Source organism: Tursiops truncatus, chromosome 16 (assembly GCF_011762595.2).
Source record: "Tursiops truncatus isolate mTurTru1 chromosome 16, mTurTru1.mat.Y, whole genome shotgun sequence".
NCBI lineage: Eukaryota > Metazoa > Chordata > Mammalia > Artiodactyla > Delphinidae > Tursiops > Tursiops truncatus.
The window spans coordinates 79,168,949-79,190,810 of record NC_047049.1 but is presented as its reverse complement, the minus strand read 5'-3'; the positions used below and the strand labels follow the sequence as shown (position 1 = coordinate 79,190,810).

Below are 21,862 nucleotides of genomic sequence, written 5' to 3'. Positions count from 1 at the left end.
AGCATATGGACATTTACAAGAATTGATGACTTAGTAAACTAAAAAGAAGTCTTAACAGATGCTAAGAATTGATATCATGCAAATTGCTTTGCAATTAAGTTAGAAGGCAATAATAAAAAGACAGCAAAATAACAATAGCAGCAGCAACCACAAACTTTGCACTCAGGTATAATAACAACAAAAATGACACTGAATTAACTAAGAATAAATGATAATCAAAATTAGGAAATGCTTTAAAATGAAAGATAATGAAAAGCAAGTAATACCAATCACAACCTGTGGGACTCAGCTAAAGCAATTTGTAGAGTAAAAGACATAGCCTTAAAATGTGCATCTTAGAAAACCTTCACAGTTTATATTGGCAGTCAATCTTTTATTACAAAAAATGAATATTGTCAGAAAAGAAAATACAGACATTCTGATCTATTAATGTAAATGCAGAACTCCTCAATAAAACATTTACGAAATGGATCTACAAATATATAAAAATATATCATGACCAAATGTGGTTCATCATATAATGGTTTATTAGAAAAAATGTCAGTGCAATTCACAAAAATAAGAAAGTAAAAAAAAGAAAGACCATATGATGCTCAACTGATGCAGGAATGAGGCACTCACTCATAAAATTCAGCACTCACTCATAAAAATCCCTCGCGACCTAGTAATATAAAAGCTCTTCTTACACTGCTAAAAGGTAGCAGTGCTAGATTGAAGTAAACACCATATTTAATAGTAAAATGTAAAATTTCAGGATTATTCAGGCAAGATGTATCAAGCAAGATGAATCTGATTAACCTACAACAGAAAAGTGAAAACAGAACCATTAAGGGAGACTAAAATCTAAGGAAAGAGAAAGGAACCTGGGATAATAAGGTATCACCTGTGAAGTGCAATTTGGATAATTGCACTTAATAACTAAGAAGAGAAACAGGGATGATACAGGGATGAGTGTACTCAGCAGGTGTAGGCTACTCAGGCAGATGAATGCACAGCTAATAAAGGGAAAAGCAACAGGCCTAATTCTTTGATTAGCCAGCTTTACGCAGCAAAACAAATTCAGACCCCGAGGAGAACATGACAGAAAATATTAGTTAGGTTCATATTTCATAACCACTAATGAGGGTATCCATAAATGCAAATGAAGTCACCAATGCACATTTAAACTTTACAATCTACCAAGAGGTGGAAATGCACAAAAGTAAAAATCTTGTCAAGACCCCTGAGAATTGGGAATTAAATTTAATGCTGCATCTGTGTGTGTGTTTCTGCTTGTGGTAGACAGAGGGGTACTGGCTCAGGTGTGTTGGGAGGTGGGTCACTGGGGAAGGAGGCAAGGGTGGACTTCAACACAGAAGAAACAGGAGATGATAAAAGTAACCAGGGAGAGAGGGTTACCTTTTGTTCAAGTATCTTGCTCAAATGGAGCCTGGAGTGAAGTGGTAGAAACAATACAGTTAATATACACATTCTGCCTTCCTTTTCAGCTCCTTAGTCCCCTCTAAATTCCTTATGTTACCTTTCATCCAATTACTGTATGTAGGATAGTCTCCCATCTTTGTTTTGGCTTTTGTTTAGCTTTCTCTTCCCTATGGGGAAAAGGCAGCTTTCTAGATTCTGTTTTTGGGGGCTTCTTCCCTCTCGAAGATTCATTATAACCGTAAGGGTGACAAATGCAGTTTTTAGGAAGAGCGTATGACAGCCAAGTTCATAAGCCTCCTATCATGCTGCTGCTTTTACCCATGTAGCATTTCAGTAAGAGAAACATATCATGCTGATATCTGTAGCTACGAAGCAGCTTTTTCTCCATCTTCTCTGAAGGTCCTCCTGATCGGATATCCCATCCCTCCCACACCTCCTGGATATCTACCTCATGTACTCTCCTGAGACTTTATACTTGCAAAAACATTTCATCCATCTAATACACATAGAAATAAGGTGGTTCATACAGTGGTGTTCCAAATAACAGTAGCTCTCTGCTTTAAGCACCTGAACTTTCTAAATTTATTGATTTTTATATGAATATAATAATACAAACTCACTTTAAAAACACCAAATCCTTCAGAATTGCTTAAACTGTAAAGTGAAAGTTCTTGTAACCCACCTCATTCTGACCTAACTTCCAGGACTTGGAATTTTCTGCACATGCACCTGTGCAATACATGCATGTGAGTGTGTGTGTGTCTTTTTTATTTAAATTGAATTAGCAATATACAGTGTTCTGAAACTTGATTTTTCTATTTCATAGATCATGGGCATTGTTCAGTGTTGGTATAAATTGCTCTCCCTCACATCTAATTAACTGCATAATATTCCATTGTTTGGCCAATCTATTGAATCATTATACTACTGATAGATATCTAGGCTGAAAAAATTAATTTAAAACCATTGCTGAAGAAAACTCCACACACTTATCTAAGAGATCATAGAAAGCCAGTGCAGTGGCTGTTAACACAGTGTACTCCCCTGACTTTGATCACTGGGTGGGCACATGGTCTACACTGGGACGGTCACGACATCCCCCTCTGTCCATGATAACCGATGCAGGGGTAAGCACAGTTCGTGATACAGACAACAGGTACAGGATGTTAATTCCATCGGCATTGCTATATGAAGGTGGGGCTCCTGGGAGCTATCTTGTTCCTTGTATGGAGAATGACCCCAAGCAAAATCAGGCAAAAATAAGTAGGAAAGAGAGAGTACGGAAAGGTAGTTTGCTCTGGGTATGGCCCCATCTCAAATGAGATCTACTCTCAGGCATCCCAGTTATGTAAAGCAACACAGTCCAACTTTAAGTTGAGCTTTTGTCACTTGCCATCAAAACGTTCTAATATACCAAATTTACCAAAATTTCATGTAAAATTAAAAAGTAGTTCAAAGAGCTTCTGGTTTCTCCTCTTGGACACAGAAAGCTGAAAAGAGCATTCTTCCCACCCTTACAATGAGAAAAAGCCAGACAAACTTCAAATTCATGACTGCTTTTTTAACCCGTTGGAGAACTGGGCTGTAGAGAAGCCAGCTGGCCCACAATCTAAGGACAGACAAGCACCTTCAGGGAGAAAGGAGGTAAGTACTCCCTCACCTGGGGCAGACATCACCAGAAACTGGTAGGAAGAGTTTGTCCAAAAGAGCTGATGAATTTTGGTGATTGTCAAGGGTGGGCTCGTAGGACACCAGGAAGCCCCCTGGGGGCTATAGAAATTGCAGGCTCTTTCTCCCCATGCACTCCCCTGGGTGCTCACAGAAAAGGTCGGAGGGAACCCTAAGGAAGTGTCTGATGTGGTACAGACCTGAAGGAAGCAAACAGCAGACACACGGAGGAGCACAAAACTCTGCTACACCCTTTCCCCAGACCTCTCTTACGGGACACATATTTCAGTCTACAGAGGAAAGGTCAGCAAACACTGTCATCTCCCGGGCACTGGTGAAGACTCACTGCAGCTGGGGAAAGGGAACGACACAACAGCAACAAAAACCCCACTCCTGAGGAAGGGGCAGGAGTACCTGCTGGACCCAACTGCAGCTGGAGGGGGATGAGGAGAACTGAGAAGGACACAGGGACAGGGTGAAGACCTAAGACTGAGGTTTAATTAGAAAACAGAGAATGTCCTCCCCTTCCACCTTCTCCCCCTGCCACAAAGCTAACAAGTTTCAAGTGAAAAGTAAAACCAGATGCTGATAGGAGAGGGACAGGAAAGGCACAAGCACATGTGAAGAGACACAGTGAGGAGCAGCGTGGGCGTCGAGCTGAGCACTGAGCAGACATTGCTCTGGAAACCAACTCCCAACCTAAACACAAGGTATCCCTTCAGAAGTTTTGAAGTCTGTGGTACCCTGAGGGTAACCATGGCAATAACAAACCCCCAACCTGGCCCATCTCCTAACCTTGTTAACTCAAACCCTGCACTGAAAATCTAGCAGAAGGAAAGGCATGCCTGGTTCCAGGCATAAATGCTATTTGCTTTATAATCTACGGCCCTCCACAAGAAGTCCAGCTTTCAACAAAACATTATGAGGCCTATGAAAAGGCAAGAAAAAAAAGACTCCTAAAAGACAAAGCAACGATCAGAGCTAGACTCAGATATGAAACACATGTTGGAACTATCTGACAGAAATTAAAATAACTTTGATTCATATGTTATGGGCTCTAATGGAACAGGTACACAATATGAAAGATTAGATGGAAAATTTCAGCAGAGAGGTGGAAAGTATAAAAGAAAGACTCAAATGGAAATGATAGGAATGGAAAACACACAAGAGAGATACAGAATGTTTTCAGCAGGCTTGTCATACTAACACAGTTGAGGAAAGAATTAATGAACTTGAAGACAGATCAAGAAAAATGACCTAAACTGAAACACAAAGATAAAACTGAGTGAATTTAAAAAAGAAAACATTATTGAGTATCCAAGAGATATATAACAATATCAAACTAACGTATGTATATTTTGAACCTTAGAAAGAGAGGACAGGACAAAGAAGTGTTTGAAGACATAATGGGCAAGAAATTTCCAAAATAATGACAGACACCAAGCCGCAGACTCAAGAAGGTCAGATAACACCAAGGAAGATAAATACCCAAACAAACAATTGAATAAACAAACAAACAACAAGAACAAAACCTACCCATCACTAGGCATATAATAATCAGATTACTAAAAACAAAAGACAAAGAGAAAATCTTGAAGGCAGCCCCCCAAAAGGCACATTACACAGAGAAGAACAAAAGTAAAATTACAGAAGACTTTCTGTAAGCCAGAAGGTGATGGAGAGACATTTTTAAAGTTTTAAAAGGGGGAGGGGGCAGGAACTGTCAATATAGACTTCTATACCCAGTGAAAATATCTTTCAAAAATGAGAGAGAAATACTTTCTTGGGCGAACAAAACTGACAGAATTCATTGACAATACACCTATACTACAGAAATTGTTCAGGAAGTTCAGGCAGAAGAAAGACGATACAGGTTGGAAATTTGGATCTACACAAAGAAATAGAGCATCAGAAATGAAAGGTGACAATAAATCATTTTTTCTTATTTTCAAATGCCCTAGAAGAGCAATTCTGCTCTAAAGCAAAAATAGTAACAGCGTATTATGTGTTTTTAGCATATGTTAAAATAAAGTATATGACAATAACACCAAGGATGCCAGGGAGGAAACTGTTGAAATTCCTTACACTAGACAAGCAATGGTATAATATAATTTGAAGGTAGATTCTACTGAATTTAAGTTTTATATTCTTAATATAATTGCAATGACTTTAAAAAAAAGAGGCATAAATAATACGTCGGTAGAAGAAATAAAATGGAATTAAAAAGTAGTTCAAAGTTTTTCCTGCTACTCTTCCCTTTACTGCCCTAATTAGTTGCTCCTTCTGGAGGACCCATAATATTTGGCTTATAACTTCCTACCGCATGGAAAGTAGTACAGCATCCTGGTTATAAGACTAAGCTTTGGAGTTAGACCTAGGTTCTCATCCCAGCTCTGCCTCTCACTACTTGTGTGATCTTGGACAAGTTTTACTCCTGTGAGCCTTAGTTCTCTCATATGCAGAGTAACTATGGTAATGGTACCTATCTCAGAAATGGATTGTGAAGAATCGATGAAATAATCCATGTTAGGTTTTTAGCTCAGGACCAGACATATAATAAGTGCTCGATAAATATAGATTATTTTATTTATTGCCCTTATGACATTGTTTCAAAGGTAGTTTTTATGATTTTCTCTCCCACATCTTCCATTGAAGAGTATGCTCACTGTTAGCGATATTCTATTATAGTTGTGCAGTTATCTTCTAGCAGGTAAGTAATATAGGCACGTAGTGGATGTAAGTGCAGTAAGTGTTCTTCAGAAAGGGAAACAATGAGTAAAAGGAAGCCTCAAGTGTCTTACTAACTCAACTCATAGGGTATAGTGGACATGGGGTCAATGGAATTTTTCTTGTTACTTCCTGATTCTCATTTACATGCCAGATCTTTGCAACTGCCACTGATTTTCCTGACAAAGGTGGTATTTCCCCTTTTTCTCTCAATGGATATTTTAAGATAGTAACCATCTCAGTGTCACTGACTGCCTTTCTGCAACGGAGGCAGAAGCACCATGGTTTGGTCCACTCAGAGTACTTCCACAACTGGTAGCAAAAGGAAAGAAGGAATGAGAAAGTCTGTGACCTCGAAGACCTTGTCTGAAATATGAACCCCTGGTAAAGGACACTGTTTGGAATCTCCAGGTTCATGTCTGTAAATCCTATAGAACCGGAAGCCTCCAGTCAGTAAAGGAGAGCAAACGCCAGTTGTTAGCCTTGTCAGGAAGATGTTGCCCTGGCTTGTAACCCAATCGAGCTCTGTCTTCAGGAAGTACTTTAAGGAGGGCTTCCTCATTGCTGAGAAAGGAAGGTTTTCAAATTCTTTCAGTGAAGAGGGTCTAGATTTATCACTTCTACTAAATTCCCTGAAGCCACTCATGTAGCGCTTTTTTTTTTTTTTTTGCGGTACATGGGCCTCTCACTGTTGTGGCCTCTCCCGTTGCGGAGCACAGGCTCCAGACGCGCAGGCTCAGCGGCCATGGCTCACGGGCCCAGCCGCTCCGCGGCATGTGGGATCTTCCCGGACCGGGGCACGAACCCGTGTCCCCTGCATCGGCAGGTGGACTCTCAACCACTGCGCCACCAGGGAAGCCCTCATGCAGCTTTTGTGTGCCTCAAAACACACCACTGCCCCCTTCTCTGAAGATTCATCAGCAGTGGCCCTTCGAGTCTACAGAGAAAGCTGTAGACTTTTTAAAAAATGAGAGCCCATAAAAACTTCTTTGACATATTAGCAGGGACACACGGGACTATGCTGCTGTTTGAACAACATGACTAAATCCATGTATTTAGTATAGTCTACTTTGGCATGAGAAAAAAGGAAAAATGAAGAAAAGAAAAAAAAAGATATAACTCTTGCACACCAGCCTTGATGTCCTAAATGGGAAGGAAAAACAGATCCTTACTTTGAAGGCCGAGATGCAGAGAAGCTGCTAGCATTCACTTCGGGCCTCCGTCCCTTCCCAGGAGATGAATTACAGTAACTTGCATGGTTTGAGTTAAGGGAAACCCATGGCCCTGGTATGTGGGTGTTGTCCTGGGGAGTGGAAGACAAGGAAGTTGATGAGTGAGGCTATAAATCTTGACTAAAGGATGTTTGGGGCTGTTCAGGCACTTCTCAGCTGTTACATGACACAGTTAAAAGTGGCGTCACAGCGGTGGCTACGTGCCGTGAGCTGGCCAATTAGATGACATCAGCTTGTCCCCACCGGGGTAGATCTGCAGCTAGAAGCAGATTGTGTTTTCCCCTCTGAGTTTTGCAAAAGGGGCTCGGCTGATTACAGAGCAACACACTCACAGCGGAAGAGCCAGCTCTGCTGGCCATGTGTTAAGTCCTCCACTGTGAACGGGACAGCAGTGAGGCAGCCAAACGAGATTTATGAGAAGCCAAGAAAATCAAAACACACACCATGGAAAGCCCAAGGAGGGAACTCTAAGTGACCCGTATGCTCAATCTAAAACCACCCCTCCTCCCACGTGCTCCCCTGTCCCTGCTGTGAATCATCATCTCTCTAGGATAATAAAACATCATCCAACCACACGTCCAAGCTCAGACTTCATTTCTCACAAACCAGTTTTTCCATCTTTCAACTGAATTTAATGACTATGAATTGAATTAGGGTGACCTAATCCCAACCCTAACCCTAACCAGGACCCTGCATTTTGTTGGATGTTGCAGCAGGTAGGAAATAAATAAGCACACCCGTGGTCCCACCATTCGAGGAGTTTCCAATCTTCTCGGCAACACAGACACACTGGAATCTGTTCTTCGCTTCTGGACAGAGTGCAGAGCCTGTGAAATGTTTCTCCTGCACCATCCTCGTGGCAGCTACAAGTGAACATGGGTCCCTGAGAGCCTGGAAGGTGTGCTTGGCTCCTGCAGTAGTTTTGTGAACCTTCTGCAAGCCAGTTGTTACGCCTGGGCTTGGGAAGACTGGGAATAGGGTCAAGTTCGAGTACGGCTCTGTGAGTGAGTGACTTTGGGTAAGTTTCTAACCTGTCCATGCAAAACAGCACGACTGAACATTCCACAGAGGCTTGTTGTTTTCCTACGGTGTGCCTGGTTCTGTTCTGGAAATTAGGACGTATCAGTAAACAGACAAAGATCTCTGTCCTCATGGAACTCACAGTCTGGTGGGAGAGACAATCAAATGAAAAACAAGTCAAGGAGAGAGTATGTTAGAAGGTGATGACGGCACAGCAGAAAGGTAATACAGCGCAAGGTGAAAAGATGGGGAAGCTGGGCAGAGGGCAGAGAAGGGGCAAGTTGTAATATGAAAACCGGGTGGTCAGGGTAGCTCTGACTGAGAAGGTCATATCTGAGCAAAGCCTTGAAAGAGCTGATGGAGTGAGGGAGTGAGTTTTATCTAGTAGAGAGAAAACTGTGAGACAACCTTACTGAAAGGTCCAGAATTATGAAAAAGGTCAATAAACTTGATAAGTCCATTCTTCAACTCAGTGAGGGAAAGGGACCTACAAATAAACTGCAAATGGAAAATGGAGCCCCTGTCAACATTAGTGAAGCAAAAAGATAATGGAGAGATGTTCCATCCACCACTTAATTTCAGGATAGCAAGAACTGTCCCATATCACGACCCCGTGGAGGAGGTGGGCGCAGATGTCACCCTCCGAAAACTCAGAGGGGGCAGAGGGAAGCCATGCTAAGGTGAATGGCCCCATAGAAAATAACTTTTGCTGTCCATAATTTCCTGGCTGGAGATGCCTAAGAGCTCAATTCTTGTACTAAGTGTCAAGCCCTGCGTTTCAAACCTAGAGATGGTGGTGTTAAGTAAACACTGTACTGTGGCCCTTCACATCACACATATATGTGTGTGGTTAGACAAGAGCCAGGCCTCATTGACTAGAGGGCTTGCGTCCCTCTTGCCTAGTTCCTCAATGGACACATGACACAAAAGGAGTCAATGAGATGCTCCCCAGGACTTCGGCTAAAACCATCAGGAAAGATACTTTCTCTTCTTTCTGGGATTACTAGCTGGAGGGAGTCTATACATATAGAACCAATCTAAGAATGAAGCCAGCATAGGAGAGAAGGAGAAATAAACACAATTTCGATGCCATCGTTTAAGCCGCTGAATCATCCCATCAGTTATATGAACCGTTAAATCCCCCTTTTTCATTAAGCCAGTTTCATTTGGGTTTCTGGAGTTGGTGAACACAGAAATCCCAGCTACCACAGGAAAAAAAATTGGAAACAAACTAAATGTCTATCAGTAGGGGAATGGCTAGTCAAATTATTACTATGGAATACTATGCAGGTGTCAAAAGGAAGAGGCAATATTACACATACTGTCGTGGAAATTCTCTAAGACATATTTTTAAGCAAAAAAGGAAGTAAACATGTGTAAAGAATGACCTATTAATAGTTTACGTTTGTGTGTGTATAGGGTGTGTGTGTGTGTTTGAGTGTGTGTGTGAATACATAGGGAAAGAGAGTAGAAGGAATTACCCTGTAAGAGTTACAATGGCTATCATTAGGGAGAGAAAGGGGTTAAGGAGTGAGGGGTGTGTATAAAGATGGACTTCCTCTGTATTTTCCATTATGTTTCTAACTTTATTAAACTGATCCTACATTTATAGCACTTATGTAAAGTAAAATATTTAAATGGGAAAACATCCTGTCCCTAGGTCTTTACTTTGGTCCCTGTCACGTCTCATTCCACAATTCAACACATCTAAAACCGACATTTTTTTTCCCCAAAATGTCTTTTTTTCCTGGCCCTCCTTAATGACAACACCGAGTCCCTGGAGGACGCGACGTGAGAGCTCTCCCAGACGTGGCTCTTCCTCCTAGACTCCACTTCCCCCCAGCACCCTCACAGTCACTAAATGCTATCAGCTCTACCTCCTAGATTTGTCCCTTCTCATCGTGGCTCTGGGGCCATCATTCACACAGCTTTATGTAAAAACCACCTCACTCATTAATTTTAATTTCATAAATGGTGAAAGTGCTAGCTGCCGCGTTGAACTAACGGCCTGGAGAATTTCACATGTAACACATTCTGGAAATGCTGGCAGAATGATCCTCTGGCAGGATTATTTCAAGTCCTGCTTCTCCAACTAAAAATTACTAAAAATTTCAAGAAAAGATGGTTTCTGATAACTTTTTCAGGACCAGTGGAAGAGCATGAAACCTTTGTCACCTCCTGTCAACGACCACATATTCTTACGTGGAGCATGTCTTCCTGTCCCCCAAAGACCCAGGCATATCAGAAATGTTACAAGTTCACTACATTAGTTGGTTCTTAAAAGAGAAGAATGACTGATGGTGACGGCTAGGACCTGGGACCTGGGACCCTCTGCTGCAGGGTCTGCACCTGGACAAACATCCCCTCGAACAACAAAATACAAAGAAACAATAAGAGACTAAAAATAACTGCGTGCATAGGCAGTTGGGGCAAATGCTGTACAACAAGATACGAAGAGACCAAAAAGCCCAACTGCCACTTCTGAAGAGCCGGGAGCAAAATCAAGGCGCTGTGTGTGATCCCTGCACACAGCACCACCAAAGGCGTGGGCAAATCACCTAAGCCAGCCCTCCTGCCCGACCCCTGGGCCTGCCCCTACCCTCACCCCGTATAAGGAACAAGCTCGCCCCACCCCCCTGAGGGAGCGAACAAGCAAGGGAACCTGTTGTTTGTTCTCGCTCCTCCCTGCTGTAGCAGAGGCCCCAGTAAAGCCTTGCCTGAATTTCCTGCCTGGCCTCGGATCAATTTCTATTGACTAAGGAGGCCAAGAACCCTGGTCCATAACAATGGGGCAGAAGAGAGAGAGGAAAGGGATTGAGAGGCTGAGGGAGAGAGGACGGATGGGCCTGACTCCTTAAAGGTGCTGAGTCGCGTGGGGTGTGGTTGCAGCATCGCGCGTCTCAGGATGGGATCTGCAGGGATGCTTCTTTCCCTCTGCCTCCCCTCAGCCCCCAGCCTATCCACTAGGAATGTCCCACCCTTTGTGTCAATGCATGGGCTGCACTAAATCCTTCCTGTTGTGCTCTGGCCCAGAACTCATGATGTCCCATTTTTCACTAGATCTGGCAGACTGAGAAGACCAGCCAACATTCATCTTCCAGACCTCGGGGGGGATTCACGGATTCGGGGAGGGAGAGAATAACACACAGGCAAGCCCTCTGGAAGTCATCTATTTCATCCTCTGGACCTCGGTGCTTTGATCTCACTCCACAGATCATCTCTCTGTAATCTCATCCTGTCTTTCTTTCCACCCATAAAGCCTGAAGGATTAGGGGCAACTGACATAACAATAATAATGAGTCCACTATTCACGCAGCTCCTTTCTCCCAAGGAAGCTGGAGCCCTTCCAAGGTCTCTGCATTCATCTTGCAGCCCTTCTGTGACGTGGGCTGCCAGGATAACAATGGTTTTGCTATTTAGCAGAACAGGAGCCAGGCTGGGGAAAGAGCTTAGGGATTTGGCAACAATAAATGAGAGGACATGTCAAAAGTAGGACTCTGATGAATGTACTGAACAAACAAAATTTCATATCATGCAATGAACACCCCTAAAGAGCAGTATTCCCTCAAAAACAATATTGGAGGTTTCTACGCACGTCAATCAACATGATACACCATATTAACAAACTGAAGGAGAAAAACTACATGATCCTCTCAATAGATGCAGAAAAAGCTTTTGACAAAATTCAACACCCATTTATAATAAAAACCCTCCAGAAAGTAGGCACAGAGGGAACTTACCTCAACATAATAAAGGCCATATATGACAAACCCACAGCCAACATCACTCTCAATGGTGAAAAATTGAAACCATTTCCTCAAAGACCAGGAAAAAGACAAGGTTGTCCACTCTCACCACTCTTATTCAACATAGTTTTGGAAGTTTTAGCCACAGCAATCAGAGAAGAAAAAGAAATAAAAGGAATCCAAATCAGAAAAGAAGTAAAGCTGTCACTGTTTGCAGATGATGTGATACTATACATACAGAATCCTAAAGATGCTACCAGAAAACTACTAGAGCTAATCAATGAATTTGGCAAAGTAGCAGGATACAAAATTAATGCACAGAGATCTCTTGCATTCCTATACACTAATGATGAAAAATCTGAAAGAGAAATTAAGGAAACACTCCCATTTACCATTGCAACAAAAAGAATAAAACCTCTAGGAATAAACCTACCTAAGGAGACAAAAGACCTTTATGCAGAAAACTATAAGACACTGATGAAAGAAATTAAAGATGATACAAAGAGGTGGAGAGATATACCACCTTCTTGGGTTGGAAGAATCAACATTGTGAAAATGACTATACTACCCAAAGCAATCTACAGATTCAATGCAATCCCTGTCAAACTACCAATGGCATTTTTCACAGAACTAGAACAAAAAATTTCACAATTTGTATGGAAACACAAAAGACCCCAGTAACCAAAGCAATCTTGAGAAAAAAAAATGGAGCTGGAGGAATCAGGCTCCCGGACTTCAGACTATACTACAAAGCTACAGTAGTCAAGACAGTATGGTACTGGCACAAAAACAGAAATATAGATAGTGGAACAGGATAGAAAGCCCAGAGGTAAACCCATGCACATATGGTCACCTTATTTTTGATAAAGGAGACAAGAATATACAATGGAGAAAAGACAGCCTCTTCAATAAGTGGTGCTGGGAAAACTGGACAGCTACATGTAAAAGAATGAAATTAGAACACTCCCTAATACCATACACAAAAGTAAACTCAAAATGGATTAAAGACCTAAATGTATGGCCAGACACTATAAAACTCTTAGAGGAAAACATAGGCAGAACACTCTGTGACATCAATCACAGCAAGATCCTTTTTGACCCACCTCCTAGAGAAATGGAAATGAAAACAAAAATAAACAAATGGGACCTAATGAAATTTAAAAGCTTTTGCACAGCAAAGGAAAGCATAAACAAGACAAAAAGACAACCCTCAGAATGGGAGAAAATATTTGAAAATGAAGCAACTGACAAAGAATTAATCCCCAAAATACACATGCAGCTCAATATCAAAAAAACAAAGAACCCAATCCAAAAATGGGCAGAAGATCTAAATAGACATTTCTCCAAAGAAGATATACTTTGCCAACAAACACATGAAAGGATGCTCAACATCACTGATCATTAGAGAAATGCAAATCAAAACTACAATGAGGTATCACCTCACACCGGTCAGAATGGCCATCATCAAAAAATCTACAAACAATAAATGCTGGAGAGGGTGTGGAGAAAAGGGAACCCTCTTGCACTGTTGGTGGGAATGTAAATTGATACAGCCACTATGGAGAACAGTATGGAGATTCCTTTAAAAACTAAATATAGAACTACCATATGACCCAGCAATCCCACTACTGGGTATATACCCTGAGAAAACCATAATTCAAAAAGAGTCATGTACCACAATGTTCACTGCAGCTCTATTTACAATAGCCAGGACATGGAAGCAACCTAAGTGTCCATCGACAGATGAATGGATAAAGAAGATGTGGCACATATATGCAATGGAGTATTACTCAGCCATAAAACGAAATGAAATTGAGCTATTTGTAGTGAGGTGGATGGATCTAGAGTCTGTCATACAGAGTGAAGTAAGTCAGAAAGAGAAAAACAAATACCGTATGCTAACACATATATATGGAATCTAATAAAAAAGGGGTTCTGAAGAACCTAGGGGCAGAACAGGAATAAAGATGCAGACATAGAGAGTGGACTTGAGAACACTGGGAGGGAGAAGGGTAAGCTGGGACAAAGTGAGAGAGTGGCATGGACATACATACACTACCAAATGTAAAATAGCTAGTGGGAAGCAGCCGCATAGCACAGGGAGATCAGCTCGGTGCTTTGTGACCACCTAGAGGGGTGGGATGGGAGGGTGGGAGGGAGGGAGATGCAAGAGGGAGGAGATATGGGGATATATGTATACATATAGCTGATTCACTTCGTTATAAAGTAGAAACTAACACACCACTGTAAAGCAATTATACTCCAGTAAAGATGTTAAAAATACTGGAGGTCTAGAAAGCCTCTAGGAAATATGTTAATAGAGACAATTTTTTAAAAGATGTCTTAAAATGAGGAGAATGAACAAGAAGCAGCAGTTGGGGTAAGCAGGCAGGATCTTTACAAGGAACATTAACTGTCACCTCCCTCATTGCCACCATTTACTGTCACTAATTTCTACTGGCTTTTCTTTCCCGGAAGACCTCAAATGCTGTCTCTTTCCTTAACTGTATTTTTTGTCGGAATCAGATCCGGTTTCTCATTCCAGAAAATGCCCTGCTACCAGCTCTGTCAAGATAAAGCGTGAGTAGCCATAGACGGAGTCAGGGGTGTGTCAGGACTGACTTGCTATAGGCTGATTTTTTTTAGTTTTTGTCTCACTTGTTTTTTTTTCTTTTAGACTCAGCTATTTTTCCCAGCCTAAAAGCCGACTATTCAAATTACACGTGCTCATGCTCTCTCAATTAGGGGAAACAGGAACACTGTCACACTGGTTCTGCCTGAAATTTTCAGTGTTTTCACTGGTGCTTTAAAAAGATGATGGCAACTGAAACTCAAGTGTCTGTAGCACTGAGTTTTTACGGATTCAGTTTCAGACTATGTCCCATCGGGTCCCACCCTACTCATTACGCTCAGGACGGTACAAAGTGCCCTCGTGGACAGGAAGAATGAACAATAGCTCTGCATAAATCCTTCCTCTGCGTCCAGCAAGCCTCTTGACCTGGACACCTGTACCTACCAGACGTCTCGGCAGTAGCTGGCTCCCAGCTGACCAGCAGGCAGCTCAGCGGGGAGGCTGCCTGCCCTCCAGCAAGTGAAAATCCCTGTTCTATTGCAATGTGGAATCACTTAGAAGACTCCTTTCAGTCACCCCTCTCTGCTCTGCTTTTGTTTACCTGGCACTTTTCACTTACACAGGAAGCTACTGAAAACAGACAGTTCACTGCAGAGAAGCAGCCGCACTCCGTCACGTCCTAAACGGGGTGTAACTTCTCTTTTTCTACTTAACATGGCTTTAAAAGTCCTGCCTCATATTTGGAAAGCACACGCTACTTAAAAACTTCTTTCCTACTTACGTTAATCAATCCTCCTGACGCCTAAGTGAGACGGGCATCATTATTTTCAACTTTACAGGAGACAACGTTTCAGAAAGGAATATCAGTATTACCAGGTCAACATGTAAATAATGCCAGAGTTAGGAATTCAACCTGTTCCAGTCCATTTTGCATCTGAGAATGAGTTTTTACCACTGTGAGTAGTAAAATAATTTATAACTTCATCAATGCTTTCAAGATCATAGGAGACAATTTTACATTTATTATGTGAGATCAGGGACATTCAGACACAATGAAGGAAAACAGATTATGGAAGCCTGTGATCTGAATCACCAGAAAAATGGGATAAACTTATCAAGACCAAACAGAACTCAGGCAAACAGAAAACAAATCTTTGTGGGTAAAAGACCAAAGCCAGAGCTTGGTCATAAGATGGGAAAACAGGGGAGGGCTGCTGAAGTAATATGACAATTATAATATTTGAATTTTTGTCACTTAAAACAAGTAAAGAGGAAGCCAGGTGAAGGACAGGTAATAAAGAGAGGAATTCACAGAAATGATCGATAGGGGTGAGAAAATGAAGTTCAGGAAAAAAAAAAAAAAAAAAACCTTAGAATTTAAAAATTATTAACCAAAAGGGGGAACAGTTAAGTCAATCCGAGGGCAGAAAACCCATGGCTGCTGTATTCAACGGAGAGCATGAGGAAGGAGTTTCCCAAATTCTTTTTCCAATTTCTGTTTACACACCCCAGCTTTGTCACGGTGCTCAGAACACGTACACTCAGACCAGTATCCCAAGGACCTTATCTCCCTCATGGTAAACGTTAGATGCCATTCCCACATATTTGCCTGAACTGTGATTAGGGTTTCTCACTGCCCATGGATGGATTTACAACTGATGAAATCTTGACCTGAGACAAGCCAAGGGAAAGAAAATACTCAAAGGGACCTGGCCCTCGGGTCCCACAGCTCAAACTTTACCTCGAGAGGCAAAATGCTAAATTAAAAAAAAAAAAAAATTAGTCTGGTGACTAATCTTTAATTTAGAGCATTTGGAGATCGAGGAAGTTCCGTAATGAGATTGTTAACAGAGACAAAGGTCATAAAATTTCAAGCAACACAAATGGCTAATTCATCTTAATTAGTGATTTTTGGCAAATTACATGGCATATTTCTATTCCATGGGGAATGTTCCTCAAATGGCAGCAGGAGTGTGACACGCATACGCAATTCAATTCATGCCTTAATTGTTTTTAAAAGAAAATGTTTCAAACTCTTAAAGCATTTGATGAGAAATGCACCTTTTACATACTGAAATGAAGAAAAGAGCTAATCTACTTGCCTTGCTGAATAAAATGGACACCATGAAGAAATCCAGTAAGAAACTCTCTGAAATGTCTTTGTAGTCGAAATGGAAGAAGATGACGGTGAAGCCCAAGTGAGTAAACTGGTGGACTGGGTTACAGAAGGAGGTCCGCAGCAGCTTCATGCCCGCTATGACCATCAGGAAAATGTCCCAGCTGTTGAAAAGGAAAGAAAGGAAGTGATCACTTCACAGCCCGTACCTTACTAGGTGAGTGACAATGGCTCACGTTTCTTGAGCGTTTACTGTGCGTTACGCCCTTTACAAAAAGCCAAGATGCTGGGCCCTTTATTATCCTCGTTGTACAGAGGAGTAAACTGCGTCTCAGAGTTTGAGCGTACGTTCACACAGAGTGGAGCTAGGAGTGAAACTCCATCCCGAGGGACTCGCCAACACAGACTCTGCCACTAGAGTCAGCGTCACCATCGTCCCCAGGACTTTGCAATGCAGGACACAGAGCTCCCTTGGAGCTTATCCGAAGGACTACTGCACTGCCAGCTTCCACGGGGAGCTTGGTGGCAAGTGAGAAAACAGAGCAGGCTGTCCCTGTTAGCATCTGCTCAGTGTAAGCCTTTCTATTACAAAAGAATCTCACCGAATCAATGACGTAGCAATAGCTAATATTAAATTCTGAAAAGAGGAAAAAGATCCCACTATCTCAATAATGCCATTTTCACTTTACATATTCACTTCTAATGTTTTCCACCATATTTGCTGTCTTTGTAAACGTAAGCTTTCCGATCTCCCTTTTTTTTCCACTGAAAATTACATCATCAACATGACACAGGCCCCCATGACATAGGCCTTTTGAGTTAAGGAGCACGACAGAGGCAGCCCGGCAGAGAAACAGCAGGACTTTGCTGTGAGGACTGAACTCCTGAATGCTCCTGTCTAGGGAGTCGGGTTACTAACACGTGTCAGAAGCATGTGCAGTCCCAGCAGACAGTGAGGCCAATGATCTTCCCACCTTGAGATGGGAAGGCAACTGATTAGTGCTCAGAAGAGCTGGACGCAGCAAGCCACTACCACCCTGAGGGGGTCTTCCTGAAAGAAGGCCTTGCACATTTTAGCCAGAGTCCCCTCAATTAGAACATCCTATTTGGGAACTCAAAAGAAAGACAAAAGTGGCAATACTTTCCAGGGAACAGTTGCACTTGAAAGAGAGGTTTCCTTTTTCCTTTTTAATTTTACTGAAGTACAGTTGATTTACAATGTTGTGTTAGTTTCTGCTGTACAGCAAAGTGATTCAGCGATACATATATGTATTCTTTTTCACATTCTTTTCCTTTATGGTTTATCACAGGATAGTGAATACAGTTCCCTGTGCTGTACAGTAGGACCCTGTTGTTCATCACAAAGAGAGGTTTTCTTTTTCTAAGTACAGAAAATGGGGGTGAGGGGGCAGGCCTGAATTTCCCTAACCCTAGCGGGATCCTGAGCTCTAGACCCTTATCAGCATTAATAATATCCTGTCTCAGGACTGGGGCATTCAAAACGTGTTTCCCAAGTCTTGGCATCTATGGAATACAAAACTGTCATTTTTGTCATCAGGAAGATCTAATGTTAGCACTTCCATTGGCCTCAATTTGATATTTTATATGCCTTCAGACCTAGTGTAGCAATTGATTCCACCCTGTCCCAGGATGCATCTGAGGAGGTCTGGTCAAAGCCCTTGTGTGACGGGCTTAGATTTGGCTTCTGAGAAAAAGTAGCCCTCGATTACATGCGGGTCTGGGGAGAGTGGTAAGACCTTCAGTAAACTCTGTTCCTGCAGCAAGGCTGAGCACCGCTCCGTGACCCTTTCCTTCTCCAGTGGACAACTAACGCCTGTGATGAAAAATCAGTACGAAAACATGACTGCAGGTCCACTCACCTCTGACAACAGCCCCGGGTCCAAGAATCTCTGCGGCATAGCCAAAGCCCTTGGGGGGATCCCAAGGATAAGGTGTCCCAAGACCAGGGATATTCTGGTTTTCAAAGGAGATCAGTGCCTTTCCAGGTTATTCAGGCCAAAGCTAGATGAGGCTCAACTCTAAAGTTTGTTTTCTGTGACTATGACTAAAATGGACAGCATTCGTTTTATGTTTATTAATGATGACTGGTGAAGATTAAGAGAGCTCTTAAGGAGTGATGTTTATGGCTCTCGTAACATTGCAACTGTAATGGTTACATTCAACGATTCATAGATTGTTGTAGGTTTAGCTAAAGGTCTTATAAAGGATTAGGTAGCAATCCGGGAACAATGGCCTGGGACAGGTGCAAAGCATCCTTTTAGATCAGGCTGGGAAATATAAATACCTAACCAGTTATCATGATGCACCCACTCACCATGTACCAGCCCCCCACTCAATCATCCATCCATCCATCCATCCATCCTTCTACCACTTACTGGACCGATGGTACTGAAAGCTGAAAAAGAAACAGTGCCTGTCATTGAAGAGTTCACTATCTGGTCCCATGGTTCTCAATGACGGCAGGGTGTGGGCTGGGCTTACACAGTTTGAAACAGGTCTCTAGGTGATGCTGACATATGGCCTCCTGTCATCCTGTCTGAGAACAGCTGGTCTAGTGGGGTGCTTGAAATCCTGAGAGATTTTTTTTAAGTTGTCAGATGGATGCCTCAAGAATATAAAGGAGTTATCAACTTAGGGCTCCAAGCAAAAGAATTCTGTTCGTATCATCAAATCAAGATTATTTGGAGGTACACGGGTGAGGTGCTACTTTCTGACTTTAGTGTCTGGAAAAAAATGACAGGGGATAGAGATTAATTTTACTTCAAAGTAGACTCTCTCTGAACTGTTTATCTGACTCTGCATAATTCCCAACCCATGCATCCATCCTCTGCCAACAGCCAGAGCTGCCTGGCCTCAACTGGCAGTCTTAGCTTGAAGCCCTAGTCCTAATGTTAGGAAACGAGGACTTTCAATCCTTTAGCTCGCTATCCCTGGGCAGCACCGGTACATGTGTGACTGCTGTGGTTCTGACTGTGAGTTCTTGTTCTGAAAACTGGGGATCTGCCTTGTTTCAGAATGTCGTCACGGGGTCAGCCAAGATGGTACCACACTGGAAACACCTGCTTACTAGAAAAGCACTCAGTGTTCTAGAGGTAGGGTTAGCTCAGGGATGGGGCCCTACTCAAACTATACAAGAGGTCTGTAACCTCATCACCTGCCTTCTTCATCCAGTGAGACTAATTTTCATCCCTGGATCCGAAGTCTAGGGTTTTAAATACCAAAGGGCATGGACTTCCTGCCCTGGTCTGACTGACACAGTTCTAGACTGGAAGGAAGGCAGAGTCTGATAAAGACAGGAAGGTTGTAGGGTCGTTTCATTTAGTGTCTGCTTCGTGCGGCTAGGAATTCACTCAAGGTCCAGCCGAGAATTCGCGTGCCTTCTACCTGAGTTTGCTCCATCTTGGGCAAATATTAATTAATTTGTCCTCATCGCAGCCCAAAAGGAAGAGGAGGCATGCTTGGGATTATGAATCAGGGTTGACTTGGGCATGTAACGTTTAAGCAAAGTGACTCATATGCAAATCTGGGAAGGAATCTCTTTCACATCATCCTCCTTTATGAACTTATTTGAACAGAAATGTCAACCTTTTGTCAGAACGACACATCCACAAATTATCAAGTAGGTTTCCGTTTGTAATTTCAGAGTTCCTTTTAAAACACGAAACCACTAACTCAGCTATACGCTGTTAATGCTTTACAAAAACGGGCATCTTGAGGATATGAAGTCTCTCTGTGGTCCATTTTTTTAAATTATGAGGCTTTTCCTGAGAAATGCAAAGAGAGCAGTAACAGCGATTAAGTTCCCCCTCCCTCAGACACAAAATGCTCGAGTCTTTGCTGCGTGAAGTGCTAGAGGTACTTCATAATAAAGCTCTAAGCACGACGGTTGGAATGCCAGGAACCCTGGCATCACACTGCACTTCGGTCATCTTCTTAACGCTCCTGACTAAGCGTTTGCAGGGTGATTTTCAAATCTACTGATGTCTATGCACAAGATCACTCCAAGCAGATCTAACTTCGTTTGCCCCCCAGTCCCTCTACAATAACCACCTAGCTCCAGCGAGTTTGAGACCACCACGGCTTACTGTTACGTGGCCCATCATTGGTAGACAGAAGTTGGCTTCTGCTGCAGCCTGTTCAGAGGAAACCCACTCGCTTTTGAAAACGTGGTGATCCAAATCATGATGAGAATAAACGGTTATCCACTTACTGGGTACCAAGTCTCCGGTAATTGCTTATTGAAAATGCATCCGTAGTAAGGGCATTCAAAATGATTGCTGGGTACAAGATGTATTTTTCAAAACACTGAAGCCAAACATAGAGTCTTTCAAACCACATTAAATGGGCGACATCTGAAAGATACACAAAAACCACTTAGAACGGCCACTGATCAAATTATTTTTCTTTAAGTATATGTGGTAATAAGTAAGACCCACCCCCTCCCCTTCATTCAAGAGCTGCAGAACTCCAGATACCAGACAAGAGGGACCAATTTTCTTCCCAGGCAGGCACTTTTAGCTTTGTTTCTACATCGTTCCTAAATAATAGTATACGGTATAGACCAGTTTCCCAATTTTTCAAGTCAATTGCTTTTTTCCATATTAATTATTACTGGGACCCATGAAATGAGCTGTCACATCACATCAAGGCATCTCAGAGTGAGTGAGGCTAGAAAGCGAAGGATGGAGAACTGGGAAACAATCTCACGGGCTCATCCCCTCTTAAGCTTGGGGTTGCTTCTGAGTCTGGGGCTACTTTCCAGGCTCTCCTCTGCCTGTTTTTAGTCTATGAATCCACAGTCCAATTCCTGGCCATCTACATACATAAGAGAAGGCTGACCCACACCCCCTATCACTAGAAATGTATTACATTCCAGTGAGTCTTCACAAGGAAGGAGGCATCGTGGAAGTGAGGTCCATTCCCACACAGGCTAAGGTTTAAAGTCACACCAATCTGGGTTTGTATTCAGACTCTACCATCCACTAGTGTGTGGTCACGAATGACTGCTTTCATCTTTCCGGTCCTCGGCTTTGTGTGTCCCGCCCATCCTTCCTACTACTCATGGCGGAGAAGCCAGCTCTCCTCCCCATGATGGGGTAACACTGTGCCTCTCACCCATCTCTTACCACTTCTCTCTCTGGGGAGGAGAGGCTGGTCCTATCGGTCAGAGCACAGACTCCCTAGGCCATCGTATCAGGGGATGGGAAACACTGCATCCCTGCTCTCCTATGCTTCCCACCTCCGTGGGGAGAACACACCAGGTTCAGGTCCTCAGGTGGGTCCATCTCACTCCCCACCAGATCTCTGTCTGCTAGTAACTGAGAGGCTGCGGTGGACC

At 42.6% G+C, this 21,862-nt stretch overlaps 1 protein-coding gene across 1 annotated transcript in view; it reads right to left on the bottom strand.

Moving 5' to 3' along the window:
- The window catches only part of PCNX2 (pecanex 2), a 272,196-nt gene that overhangs the window by 100,152 nt on the left and 150,182 nt on the right, over positions 1–21,862 (bottom strand). The window contains exons 20-21 of the mRNA XM_019941562.3: positions 20,735–20,876; positions 16,490–16,667 (exon numbers count right to left, since the gene is read on the bottom strand). Of these exons, the coding sequence (XP_019797121.2) occupies positions 16,490–16,667; positions 20,735–20,876 (320 nt within the window). The remainder of the gene's footprint in view (positions 1–16,489; positions 16,668–20,734; positions 20,877–21,862) is intronic.